Here is a 25731-nt window from a genome sequence, read left to right as displayed (position 1 = left end):
TCCCATTTTGAAGGCTGTCTTTTCACCTTGCATATAGTTTCCTTCATTGTGCAAAAGCTTTTAAGTTTCATTAGGCCCCATTTGTTCATTTTTGCTTTTATTTCCAATATTCTGGGAGGTGGGTCATAGAGCATCCTGCTATGATTTATGTCAGAGAGTGTTTTGCCTATGTTTTCCTCTAGGAGTTTTATAGTTTCTGGTCTCACATTTAGATCTTCAATCCATTTTGAGTTTATTCTTGTGTATGGTGTTAGAAAGTGTTCTAGTTTCATTTTTTATAAGTGGTTGACCAGTTTCCCCAGCACCACTTGTTAAAGAGATTGTCTTTTCTCCATTGTATATTCTTGCCTCCTTTGTCAAAGATAAGGTGTCTATAGGTGCATGAATTTATCTCTGGGCTTTCTATTCTGTTCCATTGATCTATATTTTTGTCTTTGTGCAAGTACCATACTGTCTTGAGGACGGTTGCTTTGTAGTATAGCCTGAAGTCATGCAGGTTGATTCCTCCAGTTCCAGTCTTCTTTCAAGATTGCTTTGGCTATTCAAGGTTTTTTTGTAATTCCATACAAATTGTAAAATTATTTGTTCTAATTCTCTGAAAAATATTGTTGGTTGCTTGATAGGGATTGCATTGAATCTATAGATTCTATATATTGAATCTATATATTCATTTTCACTGTATTGATTCTTCCAATCCATGAACATGGTCTATTTCTCCATCTATTTGTGTCATCTTTGATTTCTTTCATCAGTGTCTTATAGTTTTCTACATATAGGTCTTTTGTTTCTTTAAGTAGATTTATTCCTAAGTATTTTATTCTTTTTGTTGCAATGATGAATGGAATTGTTTCCTTAATTTCTTTTTCTGTTTTCTCATTGTTAGTGTATAGGAATGCAAGGGATTTCTCTGTATTAATTTTACATCCTGCAACTTTACTGTATTCATTGGTTAGCTCTAGTTATTTTCTGATGGGGTCTTTAGGGTTTTCTATGTAGAGGATCACGTCATCTGCAAACAGTGTGAGTTTTACTTCTTCTTTTCCTATATGGATTCCTTTTCTTTCTTTTTCTGCTCTGATTGCTGTGGCCAAAACTTCCAAAACTGTGTTGAATAGCAGTGGTGAGAGTGTGCATCCTTGTCTTGTTCCTGACTTTAGGGGAAATGCTTTCAGTTTTTCACCATTGAGGATAATGTTTGCTGTGGGTTTATCACATATGGCTTTTATTATGTTGAGGTATGTTCCTTCTATGCCTGCTTTCTGGTGGGTTTTTATCATAAATGGATGTTGAATTTTGTCAAAGGCTTTCTCTGCATCTATTGAGATAATCATGTGGTTTTCATCTTTTAAATTGCTAATATGGTGTATCACATTGAATGATTTGCAAATATTAAAGAATTCTTGCATCCCTGGATTAAAGCCCACTTGGTCATGATGTATGATCTTTTAAATATGTTGTTGGATTCTGTTTGCTAGAATTTTGTTAAAGACTTTTGCATCTATGTTCATCAGTGATACTGGCCTGTAGTTTTCTTTTTTTGTGGCAACTTTGTCTGGTTTTGTTATTAGGGTGATGATTAGGGTTATTATTTGATGATTAGGGTGATGGTGGCTTCATAGAATGAGTTTGGAAGTTTACCTTCCTCTGCAAATTTCTGGAAGAGTTTGAGGAGGATAGGTGTTAGCTCTTCTCTAAGTTTTTGGTAGAATTCAGCTGTGAAGCCTTCTGGTCCTGGGCTTTTGTTTGTTGGAAGATTTCTGATTACAGTTTCGATTTATGTGCTTGTGATGGGTCTGTTAAGATTTTCTATTTCTTCCTGGTTCAGTTTTGGAAAGTTATAGTTTTCTAAGAATTTGTCCATTTCTTCCAAGTTGTCCATTCTATTGGCATATATATGCTGATAGTTGTCTCTTATGATCCTTTGTATTTCTGTGTTGTCTGTTGTGATTTCTCCATTTTCATTTCTAATTTTGTTGATTTGATTCTTCTCCCTTTGTTTCTTCATGAGTCTGGCTAATGGCTTGTCATTTTATTTATCTTCTCAAAGAACCAGCTTTTAGCTCTGTTGATTTTTGCTATGGTCTCTTTTCGTTCTTTTCTTTATTTCTGCCATACTTTTTGTGATTTCATTCCTTCTGCTAACCCTGGAGTTCTGAATTTCTTCCTTTTCCAGTTGCTTTAGGTGTAGAGTTAGGTTATTTATTTCTCTCCTATCTCTTGAGGTAGGCTTGTATTGCTATGAACCTTCCCCTTAGCACTGCTTTTACTGAATCCCATAGATTTTTGGTTGTTGTGTTTTCATTTTCATTCCTTTCTATGCACATTTTGATTTCCTTTCTGATTTCTTCTGTGATTTGTTGGTTATTCAGAAGTGTGTTGTTTAGCCTCCATATGTTTGTATTTTTCATAGGTTTTTTCCTGTAGTTGACATCTAATCTTACCACATTGTGATCAGAAAATATTCTTGAGATGATTTCAATCTTTCTGAACTTACCAAGGCTAGATTTATGGCCCTGGGTGTGATCTATCCTGGAGAAGGTTCTGTGTGCACTTGAGGAAAAGGTGAAATTCCTTGTTTTAGGATGAAATGTCCTATAGATATCAATTAGGTCTAACTGGTTCATTGTGTCATTTAAAGTGTGTGTTTTCTTGCTAATTTTCTGCTTAGTTGACGTATCCATAGGTGTGAGTGGGGTATTAAAGTCTCCCACTATTATTGTGTTACTGTTAATTTCCCCTTTCATATTTGTTAGCATTTGCCTTACATATTGTGATGCTCCTATGTTGGGTGCATATATATTTATAATTGTTATATCTTCTTCTTGGATTGATCCTTTGATCATTATGTAGTGTCCTTCTTTGTCTCTTCTCCCAGCCTTTATTTCAAAGTCTATTTTATCTGATATGAGTATTGCTATTCCTACTTTCTTTTGGTCTCCGTTTGCATGAAATATTTTTTTCCAGCCCTTCACTTTCAGTCTGTATGTGTCCCTTGTTTTGAGGTGGGTCTCTTGTAGACAGTATATATATAGGGGTCTTGTTTTTGTATCCATTCAGCCACTCTTTGTCTTTTGTTTGGGGCATTCAACCCATTTGCATTTAAGGTAATTATTGATAAGTATGATCTCGTTGCCATTTACTTTGTTGTTTTGAGTTCAAGTTTATACACCTTTTCTGTGTTTCCTGTCTAGAGAAGATCCTTTAGCATTTGTTGAAGAGCTGGTTTGGTGCTGAATTCTCTCAGCTTTTGCTTATCTGTAAAGCTTTTGATTTCTCCTTCATGTCTGAATGAGATCCTTGCTGAGTACAGTAATCTGGGTTGTAGGTTTTTCTCTTTCATCACTTTAAGTATGTCCTGCCATTCCCTTCTGGCCTGAAGAGTTTCTACTGAAAGATCAGCTGTTATCCTCAAGGGGATCCCCTTGTGGGTTAATTGTTGTTTTTTCCTTGTTGCTTTTAATATTTGTTCTTTGTGTTTGATTTTCCTTAATTTGATTAATGTGTCTTGGGGTGTTTCTCCTTGGTTTTATCCGGTTTGGGACTCTCTGGGTTTGTTGGACTTGAGTGGCTATTTCCTTCCCCATTTTAGGGAAGTTATCAACTATTATCTCCTCAAGAATTTTCTCATGGTCTTTCTTTTTGTCTTCTTCTTCTGGGACTCCTATGATTCGAATGTTGAGGCATTTAACATTGTCCCAGAGGTCTCTGAGGTTGTCCTCATTTCTTTTAATTCTTTTTTTTTCTTTTTCCTCTCTGCTTTGTTTATTTCCACCATTCTATCTTCCACCTCACTTATCCTATCTTCTGCCTCAGTTATTTACTGTTGGTTCCCTCCAGAGTGCTTTTGATCTCAGTTATTGAATTATTCATTATTGACTGTTTTTTATTTCTTCTAGGTCCTTGTTAAACTTTTCTTGCATCTTCTCAATCCTTGTTTCTAGACTATTTATCTGTAACTCTATTTTGTTTTCAAAATTATGGATAATTTTTACTATCATTGTTCTGAATTCTTTTTCAGTTAGACTCCCTACCTCTTCCACTTATTTTTTTGGATTGGTGGCCATTCATCATGTTCCTTTCCCTGCTGAATATTTCTCTGCCTTTTCATCTTTTTTAGGTGGCTGTGTTTGGGGTGGCCTCTGTATGCTGGAAGTTTGTGGTTCCTCTTTATTGTGATGCATCCTCCCTTAGGGTGGGGTTGAACCAGTGACTTGTCAAGGTTTCCTGGTTAGGGAAGCTTGTGTCGGTGTTCTGGTGGGTGGAGCTGGATCTCTTCTCTCTGGAATGCAATGAAGTGTCCAGTAGTGAGTTTTGAGGTGTCTATGGGTTTGGTGTTACTTTTGGCCGACTGTATTCTTGTGCTCAGGGTTATGTTCCTGCTTTGCTGGAGAATTAGCTTGGAAGGTCTTGCTCTGAAACTTGTTGGCTCTTGGGTGGAGCTTGGTTGCAGTGTAGATATGGAGGCTTTTGGATGAGCTTTTGCTGATTAATGGTCCCTGGAGTCAGGAGTTTTCTGGTGTTCTCAAGTTTTGGATTTAGGCCTCCTGCCTCTGGCTTTCAGTCTTATTCTTATAGTAGCCTCAAGACTTCTCCATCCATACAGCTCTGATGAAAAAAAAAAACATCTAGGCTAGTGGTGAAAAGATTCTCCACAGTGAGGACACCCAGAAGGTTCACAGAGTTACATGAAGAAGAGAAGAGTGATGAGGGAGATAGAGGTAACAAGGAGGAGAAGAGGGGGAATCAAAAGGGAGGAGAGCAGTCTAGCAAGTAATTAATTCCCTATTGAGCAATGGTCTTTTAATTTCATGGCTGCACTCACCATCTGCAGTGATTTTGGAGCACAAAAAACTAAAGTCTCTCACTGTTTCCATTGCTTCCCCATTTATTTGCCATGAAGTGATGGCACCAGATGCCATGATCTTAGTTTTCTGAATGTTGAGTTTCAAGCAAACTTTTTCACCTTCCTCTTTCACTTTCATCAAAGGTTCTTTATTTCCACTGCAATTGCTGCCATAAGAGTGGTGTCATTGGAATATCTGACGCTATTGATATTTCTCACAGCAATCTTGATTCCAGCTTGTGTTTCACCCAACCCAGCATTTCTCATGATGTACTCTGCATATAAGTTAAACAAGCAGGGTGACAATATAGAGCCTTGACATATTCCTTTCTCCATTTGGAACCAGTCTGTTGTTCCATGTCCAGCTGTAACTGTTGCTTCTTGACTGGAATACAGATTTCTCAGGAGGCAGGTCAAGTGGTCTGGTATTCCCATCTCTTGAAGAATTTTCCACAGTTTGTTGTGATCCACAGAGTCAAAAGGCTTTAGTGTAGTCATTAAAGCAGAAGTGGATGCTTTTCTGGAACTCTCTTGCTTTTTGGATGATCCAACGGATGTTGGCAATTTGATCTCTGGTTCCTCTGCCTTTTCTAAATGTAACTTGAACATCTGGAAGTTCACATTTCACGTACTGTTGAAGCCTCGGTTGGAGAATTTGGAGCATTACTTTGCTAGCGGGTAAGACAAATGCAATTGTGGGGTAGTCTGAACATTCTTTGGCATTGCCTTTCTTTGGGATTGGAATGAAAACTGACCTTTTCCAGTCCAGTGCTCATGGCACAATTTTCCATATTTTTGGAAAACATTTTTTTTCTAAATTTTTTTTGAGATTTCCAAATTTGCTGCAATTTTGAGTGCAACACTTTCACAGCATCATCTCTTAAGATTAGAAATAGCTCAAAAAGGATTCCATCACTTCCACTAGCTTTGTTCTTAGTGATGCTTCCTAAGGCCCATTTGATTTCACATTCCAGGATATCTGGCTCTTGGTGAGTGATCTGTTTATATGTTTATCTCATGTTTATCTGAGTCATGAAGATCTTTTCTGTATACTGCTTCTGTGTATTCTTGCCACCTCTTCTTAGTATCTTTTGCTTCTGTTAGAACCATACCACTTCTTTCCTTTATTGTGCTCATCTTTGCATGAAATGTTTCCTTGGTATCTAATTTTCTTGAATAGATCTCTAGTCTTTCCCATTCCATTGTTTTCTTCTATTTCTTAGCATTGATCAGTGAGGAAGGGTTTCTTATCTCTCCTTCTTATTCTTTGGAACTCTGCATTCAAATAGGTTTATCTTTTCTTTTCACCTTTCCTTTAGCTTGTCTTCTTTTCTCAATTAATTGTAAGGCCTCCTCAGACAACCATTTTGCCTTTTAGCATTTCTTTTTCTTAGGGATGGTCTTGATCACTGCATCCTGTACAATGTCACAAAACTCCATCCATAGTTCTTCAGGCACTCTATCAGATCTAATCCCTGAATCTATTTGTCACTTCCACTATATAATCATAAGGGATTTGATTTAGGTAATACCTGAATGGTCTAGTAGTTTCCCCTACTTTCCTCAATTTAAGTCTGAATTTGGCAATTGGAAGTTCATGATCTGAGCCACAGTCAGGCCCCAGTCTTGTTTTTGCTCACTGTATAGAGCTTCTCCATCTCTGGCTACAAAGAATATAATCAATTTGATTTTGGTATTGACCATCTAGCGATGTCCATGTGTAGTCTTCTTTTGTGTTGTTGGACGAGGGTGTTTGCTATGACCAGTGTGTTCTCTTGGCAAAACTCTGTTAGCCTTTGCCCTGCTTCATTTTGTGCTCCAAAGCCAAATTTGCCTGTTACTCCAGGTATGTCTTGACTTCAAACTTTTGCATTCCATTCCCCTGTAAAGAAAAGGACACCCTTTTGGGTGTTAGTTCTAGAAGGTCTTGTAGGTCTTCATAGAACCATTCAACATCAGCTTCTTCAGCATTACTGCTTGGGGCACGGTTATGCCATTACTACTCTTGGCCTCTCTGTGACTTCTATCCAGACTCTTGTAGCTGGTAGTCTGAAGGCCTCTTTGGCCAGTCTTTGTCTGTATCTCTGACCGTTTAGGCACTTAGAGGGCTCCCGTTCCTGGGGTCTTTCTCTGTTGTTCGGCACATCAGTCACATAGAGGGTCCCCTCTGGCTGGGGTCCTACTCTGTAGTTCAGTGTGCCAGGCATTTGATGGGCCAGCTTATCTATTGTTCAGCTGTTGATACTAACATGTGGGGAGAGTGAGGCTATTGTGATGGCTCCACCCCGTACCTGGGACTCTGCAGTATCAACTTGCTTCCATGGCTGCTTGGCTTTCCTCCACAGGGCATTTCCCACCACAGTCTTCTCCCTCACATCCCCTCTATCCATCTATCTGCAGTCAACAGCAGCCCTCACCCTGAGATTTTTCCACAAACCCTAAATTCCAGCTCCCAGCCACTGCGCCTTCCAGGGGGCCTGTGTTCTTGTCAGGGCTATCTATGGCTGAAGCAAGGACTCTCTGATTCTCATCCCATTTAGGCTGCCACACAGATCAGCTGTTTCACTCCTAGACTTAAATGTCTCTCCTCTGACTCAGACAATTGCCCCGATGTGGGGATTGGACCCATTTCAGTTCCCCCACCCCCTGAGGGCAGTTCTGTTTCTACTAACACTCCTGTTTTTCCCACTAGCTCCTTCTTCCTCCCGAGTTTTGTGGGGTTCCATATATTCTTTCCTGTTGCTCATGTACTCCTGTCAGGTCTCAGCTGGTGTTCTGCATGCACTTTGTTTCTCAAGGTGTATTTCTGATGTATCCATGGAGAGAGATATACTCCATGTCCACCTACTCCTCCACCATATTGTTTTCCCGAGTTTTTTCATTTCTTGACAGTCTCTCCTGGCTAGACTGTAACCTCCATGGAGACCTTGAATGGTGTCCAACAAAAAATGTTCCTTGAGCTACCAAATAAATAAAACTATTATAGAAAAATGTAATAAAATATCCTTTTGAGCTAAGAGTGAGGAAGTACTTCCTACACATTGTTTTAAGCCCATAACAGATTAATATCAAGAATATACAACTATTTTTAATATCCTATGATCATCAAGAAGTTAAGTGCAATAGCAGTTTGTGGAAATAGGCAAAGGATACAAATAGGCTAGTTATAGAAGAGAGAAACCCCAAAGGTCACAGGATACGATAGGAGTGGAGATGGGTGAATCCATAGCAGGGAGCATCCTGGTATGACTGACTCCAGTGAAGACTGCACATCCCTGAACTCCAGCATTTATGCTCCTGGGAAACTGTGACCAGTCCTCTCAGTGGGGTGTATGAGGGTGTCCTCATGGTGTTGCATGTGGAGGTGGGAGTCAGAGCCACCTAGGTGTCCCACTGACTCTCCTTCTGCCTAATGTCAGACCCTTAGGTGGGTCTGCTTAATTCATGAGTTTCCACTTGTGGGATGGACAACAGCAGAAGTCAACACTCTAGATCCTTGCTTGGTACATTGTTTGGGCTTTCTTCCCACATATCTGACCAGAGTGTCCGCACCAACTCTACATACCCATGTGACTCTGGATCTGCCCTGATGCGGTTTCTCTCCAGGAATGATGGCAGAAACCTATGAATATCTGCTAAACTTACAACTGAAACTGTAACAACGTCTGCTCACAGCTCCTCTTTTGTACTACCTGCAGGAAGACTGGGACAGAGAGCTCATTTAGTCATCTGTAAGCAACTGCAAGGCTTTATTTCCCACTTGGTTTTTGTACAGGATCCCTGGCCCAGCTCTGCCCTGCCCTATACTCAGAGAAGATGGCCTGCTCTCCTCCCCTCCTGTTGATTTTATTGATTTATTTTTGCATGTGTTGGGTCTTCCTTGCTGTGCCCAAGCTTTCTCTAGTTGTAGGGAGTGGGGTCTAAATTCTAGTTGCTGGGCACAGGCTTCTTATTGTGGTCACTTCTCTGATTGCAGAACATAGGCTCTAGAGCACAGGCTCAGTAGGTGTGGGGCGTGGGCTCAGTCGCTCCGTGGCATGTTGGATCTTCTCAGACCAGGCATCAAAGCAATGTCTGTTGTATTGGCAGGTGAATTCTTGTCCACTGAACCCCCAAGGAAGTCCTCCACATGTTTTCTCTCACTCTGTAACCACAGTTCTCTGAGCTGTAACCACTATTCTAACCTCTGCTTTCTCCTGGATTAAACATATATGTGTATATGTGTGTGTGGGATCAATCATGTCTGACTCTTTGTGACCCATGAACTGGAACCCGCCAGGCTCCCAGTCCATGGGATTTTCCAGGCAAGAATACTGGAGTGGGTTCCCATTTCCTTCTCCAGGGGATCTTCCCCACCCAGGGACTGAACCTGTGTCTGTTGTGTCTCCTGCCTTGGCAGTCGGATCCTTTACCACTAGCAGCACCTGTGTTTTGGAAGTCTGAAAGAAAGTGTGTGGCTTTATAAGCTGGACCACCTGAATCATTTCCTCTACAAGGAGTTCACTGACACCACCCACTCACGCCTGCAGCGTGTCCCTTACCTCTCCTTTCACACAGGTCCAGCTTAGTGTCTGCAGCCTTTGACACATCCCCCTTGCATGTGTTTCAACCTAAATATCAGCTGTATTACTGATGAAACTGATTGGGAAGAATGTGGCTTGGGCAGCTGTTTTTGTTGTTCAGTTGCCCAGTCCTGTCTGACTCTTTGCAACCCCGTGGGCTGCAGCTTGCCAGGCCTCTCTGTCGCTCACCATCCCCCAGAGTTTGCCCAAGCTCATGTTCATTGCATCTCTGATGCCATCCAGCCATCTCATCCTCTGACATCCTCTTCTCCTTCTGCCCTCAAACTTTCCCAGCACCAGGGACTCTGCCAGTTGTTGACAATTTTTTCATTACTTTGGTTAATGATTCAGTGGAATTCATGTATATAATTCTTTCCATGGTTATTTCCTGAAAGTATTAATATATTCCAAAAGTTAGAAATATTGACCTAAATGTTTATTTCTCTATTTCTTTTTAAAGACTCTGGAACACAGGGAATTCCCTGGTGGTTCAGTGATCAGGACTCCAGGCTTCCACTGCAGGAGGCACGGCTTTGGTCCCATGTCGGGTTCACGATCTGCATCATGTAGTTCCAGTGACCAGCTGCCTTGATTGGAAAGGCCACCCTGTCTCTTAGGCTCTCCAGTGCCCCATCTGCTGTCAGTGAGGTGCCCATGTGGGAGGGGTCTCTGTCTCAGCTCTGCTCTCTCCCATCGGACTCCCTGCTCCAGACTGCACAGTGCCACTCTTTCTCAGAAAATAAAAACTAAATTTATAAAAACAAATGGCACAATTAAAATAAAGAAATAATAATTAATGCAATTTAAGATCAAGGAAAATAAAGTAGAAACTGGAAACTTAGGGAGGTTCCTGGTGGAGTAAGGGGGCCAGGGCTCAAGGGGCCTGGGGCTCAGAGACCTTCATGTTAGGTTTCCTGGCCGTTGCTTCTCAGGTTAGCCATTTGCAGTAAGCTGCCTGGTCCTTGACCAGGGAGGGTGAGGAAGTTCACGTGGCTTCTCCTCCTTTCTCTCAGCACCAGGAATCCACTTGACTGTAGGGTCTGTGCCTTTGGCCTGGTTCCCCCAAACCCAAGCCCCGGCTACTCTGGTTGTCTCTGCCTTACATCATGGCGTAGAGACGCTGCTGACCCAGCACCCAGGGCAACTGGGAGCATCAACCATGGGGAAAAGAGAGGTGAGGGCACAACAGACCCCTGCTGTGGGGAGGCAGGCTGGGTGCTGTTGCCTTTTAATGTCAGTACCGAAGGTCACCTTATCTGTGGTATCTGGCAGGGCCACTGATTTTACTGTCAACTACGGAAGCTAGTTTCTGACCTCAAAAAATACATGGTTTGGCTGACTAGAAGCAGTGCCTGTTCCAGCCACCTGCTGAACTGCTTGCAGCAAAGTAACATGGATGTGGGGTATTCCATGTGAGTCAGGTTAGGCCTGTTGTACTTGATAACAGCAGGAAAGTCTGTTTTCAACACTCAGCCTTCAAAATGTGTTCTGAGTTTTTATCAGAGGTCATTACTTAAAACAAATAAGAGAATGCTTAGGTCATGATTCTTCCTTATAACTTTTATTAATGCCAGAAATGAAATAGTAAAAACAGTGAATTTTTAAAAATCAGCATGATTGCAGATACAAACATGGTTTGAACAGGAGCCAAGCATGAGGTCTTGAGAGGGGAAAGCCAGGCCTGAAGGGTGCCTTCAGTCTCCCGTGGCACCTAAAAGCCACAATTCAGCTGCTGCTTACTGCATGAAGTGGCCTGGACAGTCAGTCCCCAGGGTCACTCGATGCCCTTGGAGCTGGGCTATGTGCTGGGCCTCAAGTTCCTCCTCCCCATGGAAAGTTTAACTCCCAACATCCTGGGCTTGTGGACTTAGGGAGTTGCAACCATGAAAACCTTCAGCCCCCCTTTTGGCATGACACAACCCCTGACCTGAAGGTATTTCCTAATGAAATGAGACGGAAGGAAATGAAGCAAAAAGGAACTACAGAAAACAATGGAGGATTAATTGATGCCTTTTCCCCTTTATGTTGACGCCCAAATTTTCTAGAAAGGTGTACTATGCACAGTGCACAGACACGCCATGTGCACTTGTGTTGGAATGGTGTCAGAGATTATTTCTTTTTTAAAAGAAAATCCCTCCGAGCCCATCAGAATCATAGCTCTTTATTACATGTGGATTATCTCTGCCAGAAAACAAGATCTGGCTAGCATCCATTGTTGTGATTTATGGTGCCTTTCTCAGGAGCATATGCTGCAGTCAGCTCAAAAACTACCTGTATTTTGGGTCCATGAATTGTTATGTTTTTGTGTAGCCGTCCATTAGCAGTTTTATCAAAGCAAGACATAAACGCATACACCCTGAAAATGAGGGTGAAGTGATATTTGTAAAACCCCAAATCACTTCCAAAAAAGTCACACCACTCAAGTGTCTATTGCTTAGTGCAGTAAACATGTCCCTGGAAACGTTTTGTAGAAAAATATTTCTTTTTTGGTCAATTGGATGACATTTCACTGCTGACATAATTTCAGCTGCATTTACTTTTCCAATCTATCTTCAATGTGGTTAGGTTCTTGATTCTCAGACGTACAAATTTTTCTGCACTGGCCTTTGTCAGGCAGTGATCTAAACACAGGTGGCCCACACATCAGAAAGCCACCATCTATGGGAACTAGCTGTCTGTACCCCTGGATTCTTGCCTGAGGCTCTGTGACTCTTTGCAAGTCACACACGAAGAAGGCAGCTCCTTAACAGGCTCTGGCTGAGGAGCAGGCCGTGGGGTCCAGGAGCCCTCTTGTGGCTCCATCCAGACTTACTAAATACTCAACTTAATTAAAGAACTTGGCAATTTCCCCCATCTTTCTCTGGGAAGAAAATGATGTCACGAGATCCTATCATTTTGAACATTAAAATTACTTCTTTTATGGTCTGAAAAAACAAATTTTTGCACTTACATTTGGAGCAGTTTGAAACCCTGTAGCAAAGCCTACAATTGTCCTGACCAATGCTGACTGTCATAGACCTGCCTGCCTACTTCCTCCACCTCATGTGTACAACACAGTGGCAGGACAGGATAACAGTCTCTATTTATTACCCAGTTGTTCAAATTTGTCTTCCAGCTGCAGATGCTCAGAACAATCAGGAAGGGCATTAAGTAAAACCCTGTGCTCAATTGAGCCTTTTTTCTGTACCTCTCCCTGGAACCCCAGTGTCTCATAAAGGAAGGGGTGACAAGGTGCCCTCGTTGCACAGTGGGAACGTTTGCCCTCTCAGGACCTAGTCACCACTAAAGCAGAAGGGGAAAGTTAGGCAAGACCCCTGATACTGGAGCTGGCTGGGTTTGTTTTTTTCCGATCATAACTATCACTTGAAAGCTTAAGTCCAGCACAGGATGACCAGGGATAGTCTTCCCCAGGGTGGCTCACAGGAAATGCACTGCCAAGGGGACCACGTGAACCAAAATGGACTTCATACTGATTTTCAGGAGGTATCTCTGATGGTAACTGCTGATTATGTTCGAGTGCCCTGTTTGAACACCATACGAAGAAACCCTGGTTTGACATGCATACCTTTCAATTATAAAAAGCACCTGCTCAAAATTCTATGAAAAGGAGAGGGGACAATGAGCCATCCCGTGTTTGCATGTATTTCCCACCGGTCTCCAAAGTTACCCTGATTGAGGCAGCGATAGACTGCAGAAGAAGCCTGACTGGCTCTCTTGGCATGATTCATCTTGGGCAAAGTGTTCCCTCCTCCAGTTCTTAGCATCTTTTCCCTCAAAGCTGGAGCAATGATCTCTGCCAAGACTAACTTCTGAGATCTTTTAGGGGAAGAGATGAGATGATGAATGTGAAAGAACACTGGGAAAAGGCCAAAAGCAACGGGACACCCAGCCATGGGTGGCTGCTTAAGCACGATGTTCTTAGAGCCACCAGTGTCATGTGATCTGCTCATCGTGGAGCCTGGGACTCAATGCCCCATCACTTGTGTTGTCTTTCTTTGGAGGATAGAAATACTTGTCTGCTGGATTCTTTGGAGTAAGGAGTACATATTCTGTCTCCATCCCTAGGCTTGGTCTCTTGCACTGTGTCTTCCGGTGGGGGCAAGACGGTGTCCAGGTGCATGTCTCCTAGGATAATTTATTATTCCAATGGAAGCACAGGAGAGAGATCAAAAGTTCAAGCATTGGAAGCAAATGATGTCATCTTTTGGGCAGCGATACCAGCTCTAATGTGCACTTCAAATGCTCCATTGGAGATGTTTAACCCAACTTCCGTTTCGATTGTTCCCATCCTGCCCAAATGGAGTTTTCTACATCCCAGTCCATGGCTGTGGAATCCTCTCTCTCTGCTGCTCCTGACTGTGGAGCCAACACCACATTGGTCTGAGGCTCAGCAGAGGCACATGTGGCTGTGACCAGAAATACTGTGATTGGTGGTCGGGGCAGGGGCTGGCCCCCCTGAGAGCCCCTCTGGGAGGAGACCACTTCCTGCTCCTCCCCAGTCAGTGTGTACAAATGGGTCCTCTCTCCAAGAGGGTCTCGTCAAGACTCTCTGCGTCTTGACCTGTGTTGAACATCAGTGGGCTTCCAGAGGAAAAACTCAAAGCAAGCCCCGCCTCCCACCTGCAGCCCAACCCTGTCATGCTTTGGACTGCCTCTCATCCGTCCACTCCTGCTTTGTGCTCTGAAGAGCTTGTGTCTTCTGCTCATCCACTTGGACATAGTCCACTCTCTGATCCTCTGAAAGGAGAATTTTCTGAAGGGGGAGAACAAAAAGGTTTTCGTTACACCTCATCGATAAAATTCAGCATGTCCCTGGTGGATTATAGGTTCACGCGTTTGCTGTCCCTTCCTCCTGGGCCATCATATGCAGAAGTGTTACACTCTGTGTGTGTGTGTGTGTGTGTGTGTGTGTGTGAATCTCTCCTCAACCCTACTCCCTTCAACTTGGCTCTCGCCATCTAACTCACCTTGACCAGTATACTGTGAGCAGAGGTGACACCCTGCAATCCTGCCACCTCTCTTTTTCCTCTGCCAAGACAGTGGCCCCTGAATTGACAATGACCTGAGACACCAAGGCCATGGTTGTGATGGACTGTCCTGTAGGCAACAACTGAGAAGCCTTCGTGGTCGAAAGCCATGGAGGTCTGGGGACTCTCTTCACTGTTTGAATTTACCAGTCTCATCCTGCTGACCAGCTTTTCTGAAGTGTCATTGTAGGTTTTGGGAATGAAATGAAAGGTAAAGGAGAAGTCCCTTCAGCAAAAGGGAAGGGAAGTCTCCCAAACACCTTTCTCCACAAACACAAAATGAAATCATATTGTATATCCTGTTCAGCAAGTTGATTTTCTCATCAAACAATACATTGTTAGCACAGTTTAGGCTATGACCATCCTTTGCTCAAAAATATTTAGCTTTTGTCCACTGTTTGCCAGTCATTCATGCCATGTGCAGTGAGTGACAACGGTCAATGGCTAGGGTCTGTTACATGTATTAACTCATTTAATCCTCACAACAGGCTTCAACATAGCTATTATTTCTAATCCCCACTTTACAGACGAGAATACTACGTCAAAACTGCCACCTGCCACTTGAGGCCCTTTATGGAGGGGTTCTGATTGCAACTGAGAGTTTCTGTCCCCAGTGCCTAGAGTTGAGACAAACAAGGCTATCCCTTCTTCCTTCAGCAGACCCTTCCTGTGCCTGGTCTACCATTTACCCCACCCTCATCTCTGCCAGACATTTCCCAACAAACTCTATCGTCCAAGTTTTGAAGAGCATGAACACTACATACATTTATACATAGACATTCAAGAACACACCCCAGAGGGAAAAACACCATGATTTCTGGGAGATTGAATTAGAGCTGATTTTAAGATTCTTCACAGTACAAGTCTTTATGTTTAAGACTCTGCAAAAAGAACACACATGGTGGAATCATCAAAACAAAACCAAACAGAAATGAAATCTCCTGGGAATTCTGATACAGAGTACTTCCTACCTGCTGTACAGGGGCTGGTGACGCTGAGTTGAAGTCCAAGGCTAAATAATCCAGGCTGAATTTCCTCGTCCATGTCACAGCTCCACTGCTCAAGGAGTTGGTTGCTCTGCGCTCCTCCTAGAAACCAATGTCCCAGGATTCAGGTTAACAGTTTCTGGCTGGGCTGCCCAAGGGAAGGCAGCTGAGCATGTCTCTACTTGAGCAGCTGCCCGCAGAAAGTGGATGAGTCCTGTGCAGCTTGGCCTGCACATCACAAGGAGAGCTTGCAAATACAATATGGCTAATTTGGCCTTCACATGAAGCCCTGCCTTTATTCACCATGGAAATGATTGGCCAAAATCTCCCCCAAGAAGAATTTGTTTGATGTATCTGACAGGCTCATGATGCCTGAGAGATTAAATCCTGAAAAGATCAGTCATACTTATGAAAGCTCTAGTAAAGGCATCCCAAGTGCATTTGAAGATACTTTACACAATACAGTGATAACATGTGTGCAACACACACCTATGGCCCTACCAGTCAGCTTCAGAGGTAGAATATACCACTGTTACACGACACATGACACACGTGGAGGAGGACCTGCCCCCTTCTACTGCAGCCTTCTCATCTACAATGGGATGAGCACAATCTCGAATTTAGTGTTTATCACTTCTTTTCTTTTTAAATATGATTTTATGAGTGTGTGAGTGTCCTTAAGTGACATACTGTTTTGTTTTGCGTGTTTTGAACTTTGATCAACAGAGCCATATTGAGTGCATTTTTGGTGACTTCTATTTTCACTCCATTTATACATACTTCACATCCATCCGTGTAAATGCACTAGCCCTATTTCATTTGTTTTCATTATCATAGATGGTTCCATTGCATGATTTATTTAACTGTTCCACCAACAATGGTCATTTGGGTTGCTTCCAGTTTGGAGGCTCTTACCAGCATGCACCCAGGGATGTGGGCACCTTCAACTTGACTACCACCCACTTGATCTGGGGGAAAACATATCCTCTTGTGGTTTGATTTTCCATGCCCCTGATAATGTAATCAACTGACCATCCTTTCATCTACTTGACTCATTTATTTTTCTCTTCTATGAATTATCTGTTTAGATTAGGTTTGGTTTTGCAAATTTTTATACTGAAGTGTTTGTATATTTCTGATTTTTCTCAGTACTTCCTCACATACCTAGGAGAGTGATAATTTGTTGGTAGTGTGTGTTGCTAATAGTCCATCACATTTTATAGCTGGTTTTTCTTTCTTTGTATGGCATTTTTAAATGAAGAATTGTTCTCACTTTTAATGTAATATATCCATATTTTCCTGAGTAGCTTGCTCTTGTATTTTATTTAAAGAATTTTTCCTATGCTGAGGTCATAGTTTGTTTTCCCACACTTTCTCCTAAGTTATTAAGTTTTGTCCTGGGCTCCTCTGGTGGCTCCTTTACATTTCAGTAATAACCTAGCCTGACCTAATAGTAACATATGCTGGTGAAATAAGGATACAATTAATTCTCTTCTCTTTTGTGTGTACCCCATCTGGGAACCAGTCTTTCTCAGTAGTGCAGCCTCTATTCATATACCACTTCCATCTGGATGATCATCTGTATCCTTTATTGTCTTTTTATAATAAACTAGTAAATGTCCATGCTTCCCTGAGTTCTGTGAGCTGCCCTAGCAAAGTAGTCAAACCAAAGAAAGGGGATGTGGGAACCTCCAATTTGTAGCCTGTCAGGCAGAAGCACAGATAACAACCTGGGCTTGTGACTGGCATCTGAAGTTGAAGGGAGTGGGCAGTCTTGTAAAAAAAAAAAAAAAAAGACTGAACCCATAACCTGTGGAATCTGATGCTATCTCTGGGTAGAAAGTGTCAGAATCGAGTTGAATTCTCAGACACCTTGCTGGTGTCTGGGAAATGCTTGGTGTTAGTGTGAACCCACTCCAATCAACACCCACGCGTTGGAACTGGCTCCAGAAACCCAAAAGAGCGGTCTTTCTGGCCGGTTTCTTTCATTCAGTATATTGTTTTCAAGGTCCATCCTTGTCATTTCATGGATCTGATTTCATTGTGTGGCTGCTTATATAACATTGCACCATGTATCCATGCTACATTTTATTTACCCATTCATCATTTGGTGAATATCTGGGTTGCTTTCATTTCTTGGCTGTTATGAAAAATGCTGCTATGAATGTTCATGTACAAGATGTGGTTGGACTTACTCTTGATTAGGATTTTTTAACCTGCATGAATGAGTGAGGTTGGTATATAATTTTCTATTCATGTCAGTGCTATTTGTTTTGGTATCAAGTTATTTTAGTTTTATAAATAAACTACTTATTTTAGACAGTTTAATTTAGACAGGATAATATGTCTTCTTTTTGCCATTCCTGAAGCAGTTTATATAAGATGGCAGTGATCTCTTCCTTTTGATAGAAAGTGTCTGTAAAGTTTTCAGGGCTTTGTGACCTTTTGTAGTAAAAATCTCCCTACATATTCAGTTTCTCTAATGGTTGTATAACCATTTGTGTTTTCTATTTCTACTTGAGTCAGTTTGTAATAATATTTTTCTGAGACTTTGCCTATTTTCACTAAAGTTTTCATATTCACTACTTTGACGTTGTTCATAATATTCCCACATCTTTATCTCTGATGTATTTGCAGCTATTGCATCCTTTGCATTCCTAATATGTTTATATCCATTGCTTTTTCTTGATTGATTATGTTCAAGTTTAATCTTTCAAAAGAACAAATCAAGTCTGTGCTGATTCTCTCTAATTTTGTTCATTTTTTAAATTTCTGTTCTCACTTTTATTCATTTTCCTTTAATGGGATTTATTTATTTATTTTATTATTATGAAAATTTTCTAATAATCAGTCAAACTGAAGAAAATATGATATGAACACCCATATACCTGCCATCAACATCTACCACTAACATTTGACGCAATAAACTGCTTGTGAGATTTTGGACTGAGGATTGTGAGAAACTGCCATTATGACTTTCCATATTGATTCTCTATGTTTTTCCTTATCATCTTCTGAAACTCTGGCTGTTTTAGTCTCTCTAACCTGACTGATTAGTGAGTTCACAACTATATTCCAGTTCACTAAACTACTCTTTGGATTCAGCCTGTTTACCTTCACCCATTGAACTTCTAATTTCATCCTTATTTTTATGTCTAGCAGTTCTAAATGGTCTTTTTTAATCCACCTGGTCATTTTAAAATAGTACCTTGTTACTCAGTCCAACTTGCAACCCTTCATCTTATTTTTTAAGTATATAAAACTTATTTATACTTAAGATCTAATATTTTCAATAATGACTTACTTCTAGACTTGATTTTATTGTTTGTAGTTCCTATTGATTCTAGGGGTTTGCAATCTCTCAGTATTTTTAGCTTAAGAGATACCCTTTCTTTTCTTGGCAGTTGAGTTTTGGATTTAAAGAATACATTTAGCAGGACTTCCCTGGTGGTCCAGTGGCTAAGACTCTGTGCTCCCAATTCAGGAGAGGCCTGGGTTTGATCCATAGCCAAGGAATGAAATCCCACATATCACATCTAGGAGTTTACATGTAGCAACTAAAGATCATATATTTTGCAACTAAGACCCAGTGCAGTCAAATAAATAGAAATAAATGTATAAAAATATATTCTCTACTATTTTAAGATTATCTTATATGGTGGTGATGTGTACCTTGGTACTTTCATGGTACCTTGCCTACTAAAGTGCTGCATCAAATTTTTAAAAAGTAGAACAAATGTAGTTCCACTTCCAGCAATGTTAGATTAAATAATTTGACTACCTTCCTGAAGAGAACAGCATTTCTTTGTTTTTTTTTCCCAATTTTGGTAGACTTTAACTAATTTTTCTAAAATTTTTATAGGAATAGAAAGGACCATAAAATAGCCAAAGAAGTCTTGAGGAGGATAAACAAAGCAGGAGGGCTTCCTTTCCTAGATATTGAGACCTGTCAAGCTACCATAACTAGCAAAGTGTGGTATTGCCCAATGATAGACATGTAGACCAACAAAACAGAATCAAGAGTCCATAAAAAAACATACATATATGGATATGGCAAAGAAGGCACTGCAGAATGGTTGTAAATGATAATAACTTTAAATAATCAAACTTATTAAATTAGAGAAACATGGGGGAGAAATAAAACTTGACTTTTACCTCAAATCACATGCAAAAGTTAAATCCAGGTAAATGTGACCTAAATGTGAAAGGTAAAACTATAAAACTTCTAGCAAATAACCAAAATTCACCCAAGATTACATAACTCATGTCAATGGTCCTCCAAGTATTACAGAAATTGAATTCACCCAGATAGTTTCACTGGTGAATTATACCAAAAAAGTTAAAGAATAAATAACACTGCTGCTGCTGCTAAGTTGTTTCAGTCATGTCCGACTCTGTGCGACCCCATAGATGGCAGCCCACCAGGCTCCCCCGTCCCTGGGAGTCTCCAGGCAAGAACACTGGAGTGGACTGCCATTTCCTTCTCCAATGCATGAAAGTGAAAAGTGAAAGTGAAGTCGCTCAGTCATGTCCGACTCTTAGTGACCCCATGGACTGCAGCCTACCAGGCTCCTCCGTCCATGGGATTTTCCAGGCAAGAGTACTGGAGTGGGGTGCCATTGTCTTGTCTGATAAATAACACTAATTCTATTCAATCTGTTCCAGAAAGTAGAACACTTCCAGAGGAGACCAGCATTACCTTGATTATAAAATCAGACAGATCAACAACTAATATCAACATAGACACAAAATCCTCAACAAAATGTTAGTGAATCAAATCCAGCAATATATAAAAATAACAATATACCATGACCAAACGAGGTTTATTCAGTGAATAAAAGGATGGTTCAATAAAGATAAATCAGTCTAATCTACACTATAACAGTCTGAAGAAGAAAACTAAGTGATCAGATCAATGAATGTGGAAAAGCATAAAATTCAACATCCATTCATGGTTTAAAAAAAAACCGTCAGCAAACTAGGAATTTTTGTTGTTGTTTAGTTGCTAAGTCGTGTCCAACTCTTTAAGACCCCATAGGCTGTAGCCTGCCAGGCTTCTCTGTCCATGGTATTTCCCAGGCAAGGATACTAGAGTGGGTTGCCATTTCCCTCTCCACGAGATCTTCCAGACCCAGGGATACAACCCACATTTCCTGCATTCCAGGCAGATTCTTTGCCATCTGAGCCGCTAGGGAAGCCCTTAAAACTAGGAATAGAAGAGACCTTACTTAATGTGATAAAGAATGTCTGTAAAATACCTTCAGCTAACATCAGATTTAATAGTGAAAGACTTAATGCTTTCCCCCAAGATGGAAACAAAGAGTTTCATCTCACCACATCTACTCAACATTGCACTGAAGTGTTAGCCTGGCAAGGCAAGCAAAAGAATGTAAGAACACACAGATTGGAAAGAAAGAAATAAAGCACTGTATTCACAGATGAGATGATCATGTACACTGAAAGCCCCAAGGAATCTTAAGAAAATTCAAAATGCCTATAATTAATAAGTGAATTTAGCAAGGTTGCAGGATACAACACTAACACACAGAAAAAAATCAATCATATTTCTATATACCACCAATGGAAGCTGAAGTTACAAAAATGCCATCTAGGACTTTCCTGGTAGTACAGTGGATAAGAATCCACCTGCCAGACGAATGGATAAGGAAGCTGTGGTACATATACACCATGGAATATTACTCAGCCATTAAAAAGAATTCATTTGAATCAGTTCTAATGAGATGGATGAAACTGGAGCCCATTATACAGAGTGAAGTAAGCCAGAAAGATAAAGACCATTACAGCATACTAACGCGTATATATGGAATTTAGAAAGATGGTAATGATAACCCTATATGCAAAACAGAAAAAGAGACACAGATGTACAGAACAGACTTTTGGACTCTGTGGGAGAAGGCGAGGGTGGGATGTTTCAAGAGAACAGCATCGAAACATGTATATTATCAAGGGTGAAACAGATCACCAGCCCAGGTTGGATGCATGAGACAAGTGCTTGGGCCTGGTGCACTGGGAAGACCCAGAGGGATCAGGTAGAGAGGGAAGTGGGAGGGGGGATAGGGATGGGGAATACATGTAAATCCATGGCTGATTCATGTCAATGTATGACAAAAACTACTACAATATTGTAAAGTAATTAGCCTCCAACTAATAAAAATAAATGAAAAAAAAAAAAAAGAATCCACCTGCCAATGCAGGAGACATAGGTTCAATTCTTGGTCTGGGAAGATTCCACATGCCACAGGGCAACTAAAGCCCATGTGCCAAAACTACTGAACCCGTGCTCTAGAGACCATAAGCCACAACTACTGAGCCCACGTACTGCAACTACTGAAGCCCATGCACCTAGAGCCTGTGCTCCACAACAAGAGAAGCCACTGCAACAAGCAGCCCACACACTGCAACTAGAGAAATCCCACACGCAGCAACAAAGACTCAGTACAGCCATAATATAAATTAATTAATTTAAAAAACACACAAAAAACATTTACAATAGCTCCAAAAATAAAACACTTAGGTAAAGGTATAATAAATTACATGTAAGATCTATATGTTATAAATCACAAAATTCTGAGGAAAAAAAATAAGACATCTGAATAAACAGAGAGATGTATTACATACAAACTGAAAGATTCAGCATAATAAAGATGCTGATTCTCTCCAAATTTATTCACAGATTTAGCACAATTTCAATCAAAAAATCTCATCAGGATATTTTTGTAGGTAAAGAAAAGTTCATTCAAAATCTTATATATGGATAGACAAAGGAAGTAAAATAACAGAATTTAAAAAAAAAGAATGAGGTTGAAGGAAATATACTTCCCATTAGCAAACTGAATTCAACAATACATTACAAAGACCATACATCATGATCAAGTGGGATTTATCCGAGGAACACAAGGATGGTTCGATATCTGATATACCACATTAACTAACTGAGGAATAAAAACTATATGATCATCTTAATAGAGGCAGAAAAAGCATTTGACAAAATTCAACACTAATTTATGATACAAACTCTTAACAAAGTGAGTACCGAATGAATATATCTTAACATAATAGAAGCCATGTATAACAAGCCTGTAGCTAACATCATACTCAACACTGAAAATCTGAAAACTTTTCCACTAAGATTAGGAACAAGACAAGGATGTTTACTCTTGTCACTTTTACTCAATGTAGTATTGGAAGTCCTAGTCCCAGCAATCAGATAAAAAATATATAAACAAAAGAAATTAAAACTGGAAAGGAAAGAGTAAAACTGTCACCGTTTGCAGATGACATAATACTATATATAGAAAATCTTAATCATACTATCAAAAAACCATTAGAACTCATCAATGAATTTAGGCAAGCTGTAAGATGCAAAATTAACATACAGATCTGTTGCAGTTCTATACACTAACAAGAAACTGTCTTAAAAGAAACTAAGAAAGCAATGCCATTTACAATTTCATCCAAAATAATAAGATATTTAGGAATAAATCTAATTAAAGAGATTCACAAACCATACTCAGGAAACTATAAGACCCTGATGAAAGAAACTGAAGATGAGACAAACAGATGGAAAGATATCCTGAGCTCATGGATTGGAAGAATTAATATTGTAAAAATGTCCACACTCCTCAAGGCATTCTATATATTCAATGCAATTCCTATCAAAATACCAATAGCATTTTTCACAGAACTGGAACAAAAACACTAAAATTTGTATGGAACCATAAAGGACCCAGAATACACAAAAACATCTTGAGAAAGAGAAACAAGAACAAAGCTGGAAGAATCACACTCTCTGACTTCAAACTATAATACAGAGTTAAAATAATCAAAGTAGCATGGTACTGGCACAAAAACAGACACATAGATCAATGGAACAGAATAAAGAAAAATAAACTCATACTTATATGGTCAATTAATCTATGTAAAAGGAGGCAAGAATATACTACCAGGGGGAAAACAGCTTCTTCAATAAATGGTGTTGTGAAAACAGGACAGTTCCATTCAGTTCAGTCGCTGTGCTGTGTTCGACTCCTTGCGACCCCATGGACTGAAGCACGCCAGACTTCCCTGTCCATCACCAACTCCCAGAGCTTGCTCAAACACATGTCCATCGAGTCAGTGATGCCATCCAACCATCTGGGCAGCTACATGCAAAAGAATCAAACTGGAATATTTTCTCACACCATATATAAAAATGAAACCAAAATGGATGAAAGACAAATCTGAAAGATTTGAAGATCTGAAACCATAAAACTCCAAGAAGAAAACACACAGACTAACTCTTTGACATGGGTCTTAAAAATATTTTTTGGTTATGTTTCCTCAGGCAAGGGAAACAAACAAATACACACACAAAAAGGAACCACATCAAACTAAAAAGCTTTTGCCTAGCAAAGGAAACTATGCATAAAACAAAAAGGCAGCCTACTGAATGGGAGAAGATATTTTCAAGTGATACATCTAATAAGAGCTTCATGTCCAAAATATACAAATAACACATACAACTCAGCATCAAAACAAAACAAAAACAAAATAAGCTGATTAAAAAATAGAAGACATGAATAGACATTTTCCCAAAGACATACAGGTTTCTAACAGACAGATGAAATGATGCTCAACCTCACTAATCATCAAGGAAATGCAAATCAAAACCACAATAAAACATCACCTCACACATGTTAGAATGAAAGTGAAAGTCACTCCGTCGTGTCTGACTCTTTGCAACCCCATGGAATTCTCTAGGCCAGAATACTGGAGTGGGCAGCCCTTCCCTTCTCCAGGGGATCTTCCCAACCCAGGGATTGAACCCAAGTATCCTGCACTGCAGACGGATTCTTTACCAGCTGAGCCACCAGGGAAGCCCAGGAATACTGGAGTGGGTAGCCTATCCCTTCTCCAGTAGATCTTCCTGACCCAGGAGTCAAACCAGAGTCTCCTGCATTGCAGGTGGATTCTTTACCAACTGAGCTATCAGGGAAGCCCTGCTAGAATGGCTATGTTAGAATGTCAGAATGACTAAGATGATAGAATGGCTATCATCAAAAAGAACTCAAATAACAAATGTTGGTGAGGGTGTGGAGAAAAGAGAACCTTTGTACACTGTCCATGGGAATGTAAATTGGTACATCCACTGTGGAAAACAATATGGACGTTCCTCAAAAATTAAAAATATGATTCACCAATTTCACTTCTGAGTATTTGCCCCCAATACAAAAACACTAATTCAAAAAGATATATACAGTCCCATGTTCATTGCAGCACTATTTACAATAGCCAAAATATGGAAGCAATTTCAGTGTCCAACAATAGATGAATGGATAAAGATGTTTTATATATATATATATATATATATATATATATATATATATAACATATATATATGTGAAACATATATATATATATAAAACATATATATGTGAAACACATATACAACCTATATATATATGCACATATACACATGCACATACATATACATGCACAATGGAATACTACCCAGCAAAAGGAAGCAATGTTGCCGTTATGACACCATGGGTGGATCTAGAGGGCGTTATGCTAAATGAAATAAGTCAGACAGAGAAAGACATATACCATATGATCTTACATAGATGTGAAATCAAAAAATAAACACAAACAGACTCAAAGACCCAGAGGACAAATGAGTAGTTGCCAGAAGGGAGGCAGATGAGGGGTAGGTGGAATAGGTGAAGGAGATTTGAAGGTATACACCTCCATTATATAGTAAGTAATCCATGGGAATGTAATCTACAGCACAAGCAACAGGATCAACAATATTGTAGTACCTTGTAGAGGTCCATATGGTTACTAGACTTATCATGGGGATCACTTCATTCATGTATGCAAATGTCAGTCATTATGTAGTACATCCGAGACTAATATAATGCTGTGTATCAACTACATTTCATTAGAAAATAAAGTCACTAAAGAAGAATACAGGACTTTTATAAAACAAAACTTCTTTTTCAGACTCTAGCCTAAATTTTTACAGTCAGGTAAGAACTTGTCCTTAAAGAGAAGAAATTATGCATATGATTATGTACAAAATCAAAATTGAATTATATTAGTTCAGTCTACCAAATGGATTGTTTTTTGGAACAAGTGAAATATTGTAAATCAATGGCATTTGAAAATATTGTATTACTGCAGTTAAAACACACAGTGGAAAGAGATGGGATAGTCTTTAAACACATTTCTGTGATGAGTTCCTCAGAGTTACCTTCCTTCAGCCAGCTTTCTGGGCTCTTAAGCTACTGAGTCATATCGCTTAATAATGTACA

The 25731-nt window shown here is 40.2% G+C and overlaps 1 protein-coding gene across 5 annotated transcripts in view; it reads right to left on the bottom strand.

Annotated features, from left to right (window-relative positions):
• Positions 1-10946: 10946 nt before the first annotated feature.
• Positions 10947-25731, bottom strand: part of GAB3 (GRB2 associated binding protein 3) — a 72328-nt gene continuing 57543 nt past the window's right edge. For all 5 annotated transcript variants that reach the window (XM_043897213.1, XM_043897211.1, XM_043897209.1 and 2 more), the window contains 2 exons: positions 15404-15520; positions 10947-14158 (listed from right to left, as the gene is read on the bottom strand). In XM_043897213.1, coding sequence (XP_043753148.1) covers positions 14042-14158; positions 15404-15520 — 234 coding nt within the window. In that variant the 3' untranslated portion in view covers positions 10947-14041. The remainder of the gene's footprint in view (positions 14159-15403; positions 15521-25731) is intronic.

The sequence above is a fragment of the Cervus elaphus genome, chromosome X, assembly GCF_910594005.1.
Source record: "Cervus elaphus chromosome X, mCerEla1.1, whole genome shotgun sequence".
Lineage (NCBI taxonomy): Eukaryota > Metazoa > Chordata > Mammalia > Artiodactyla > Cervidae > Cervus > Cervus elaphus.
This window is presented reverse-complemented; position numbering and strand designations above follow the sequence as displayed.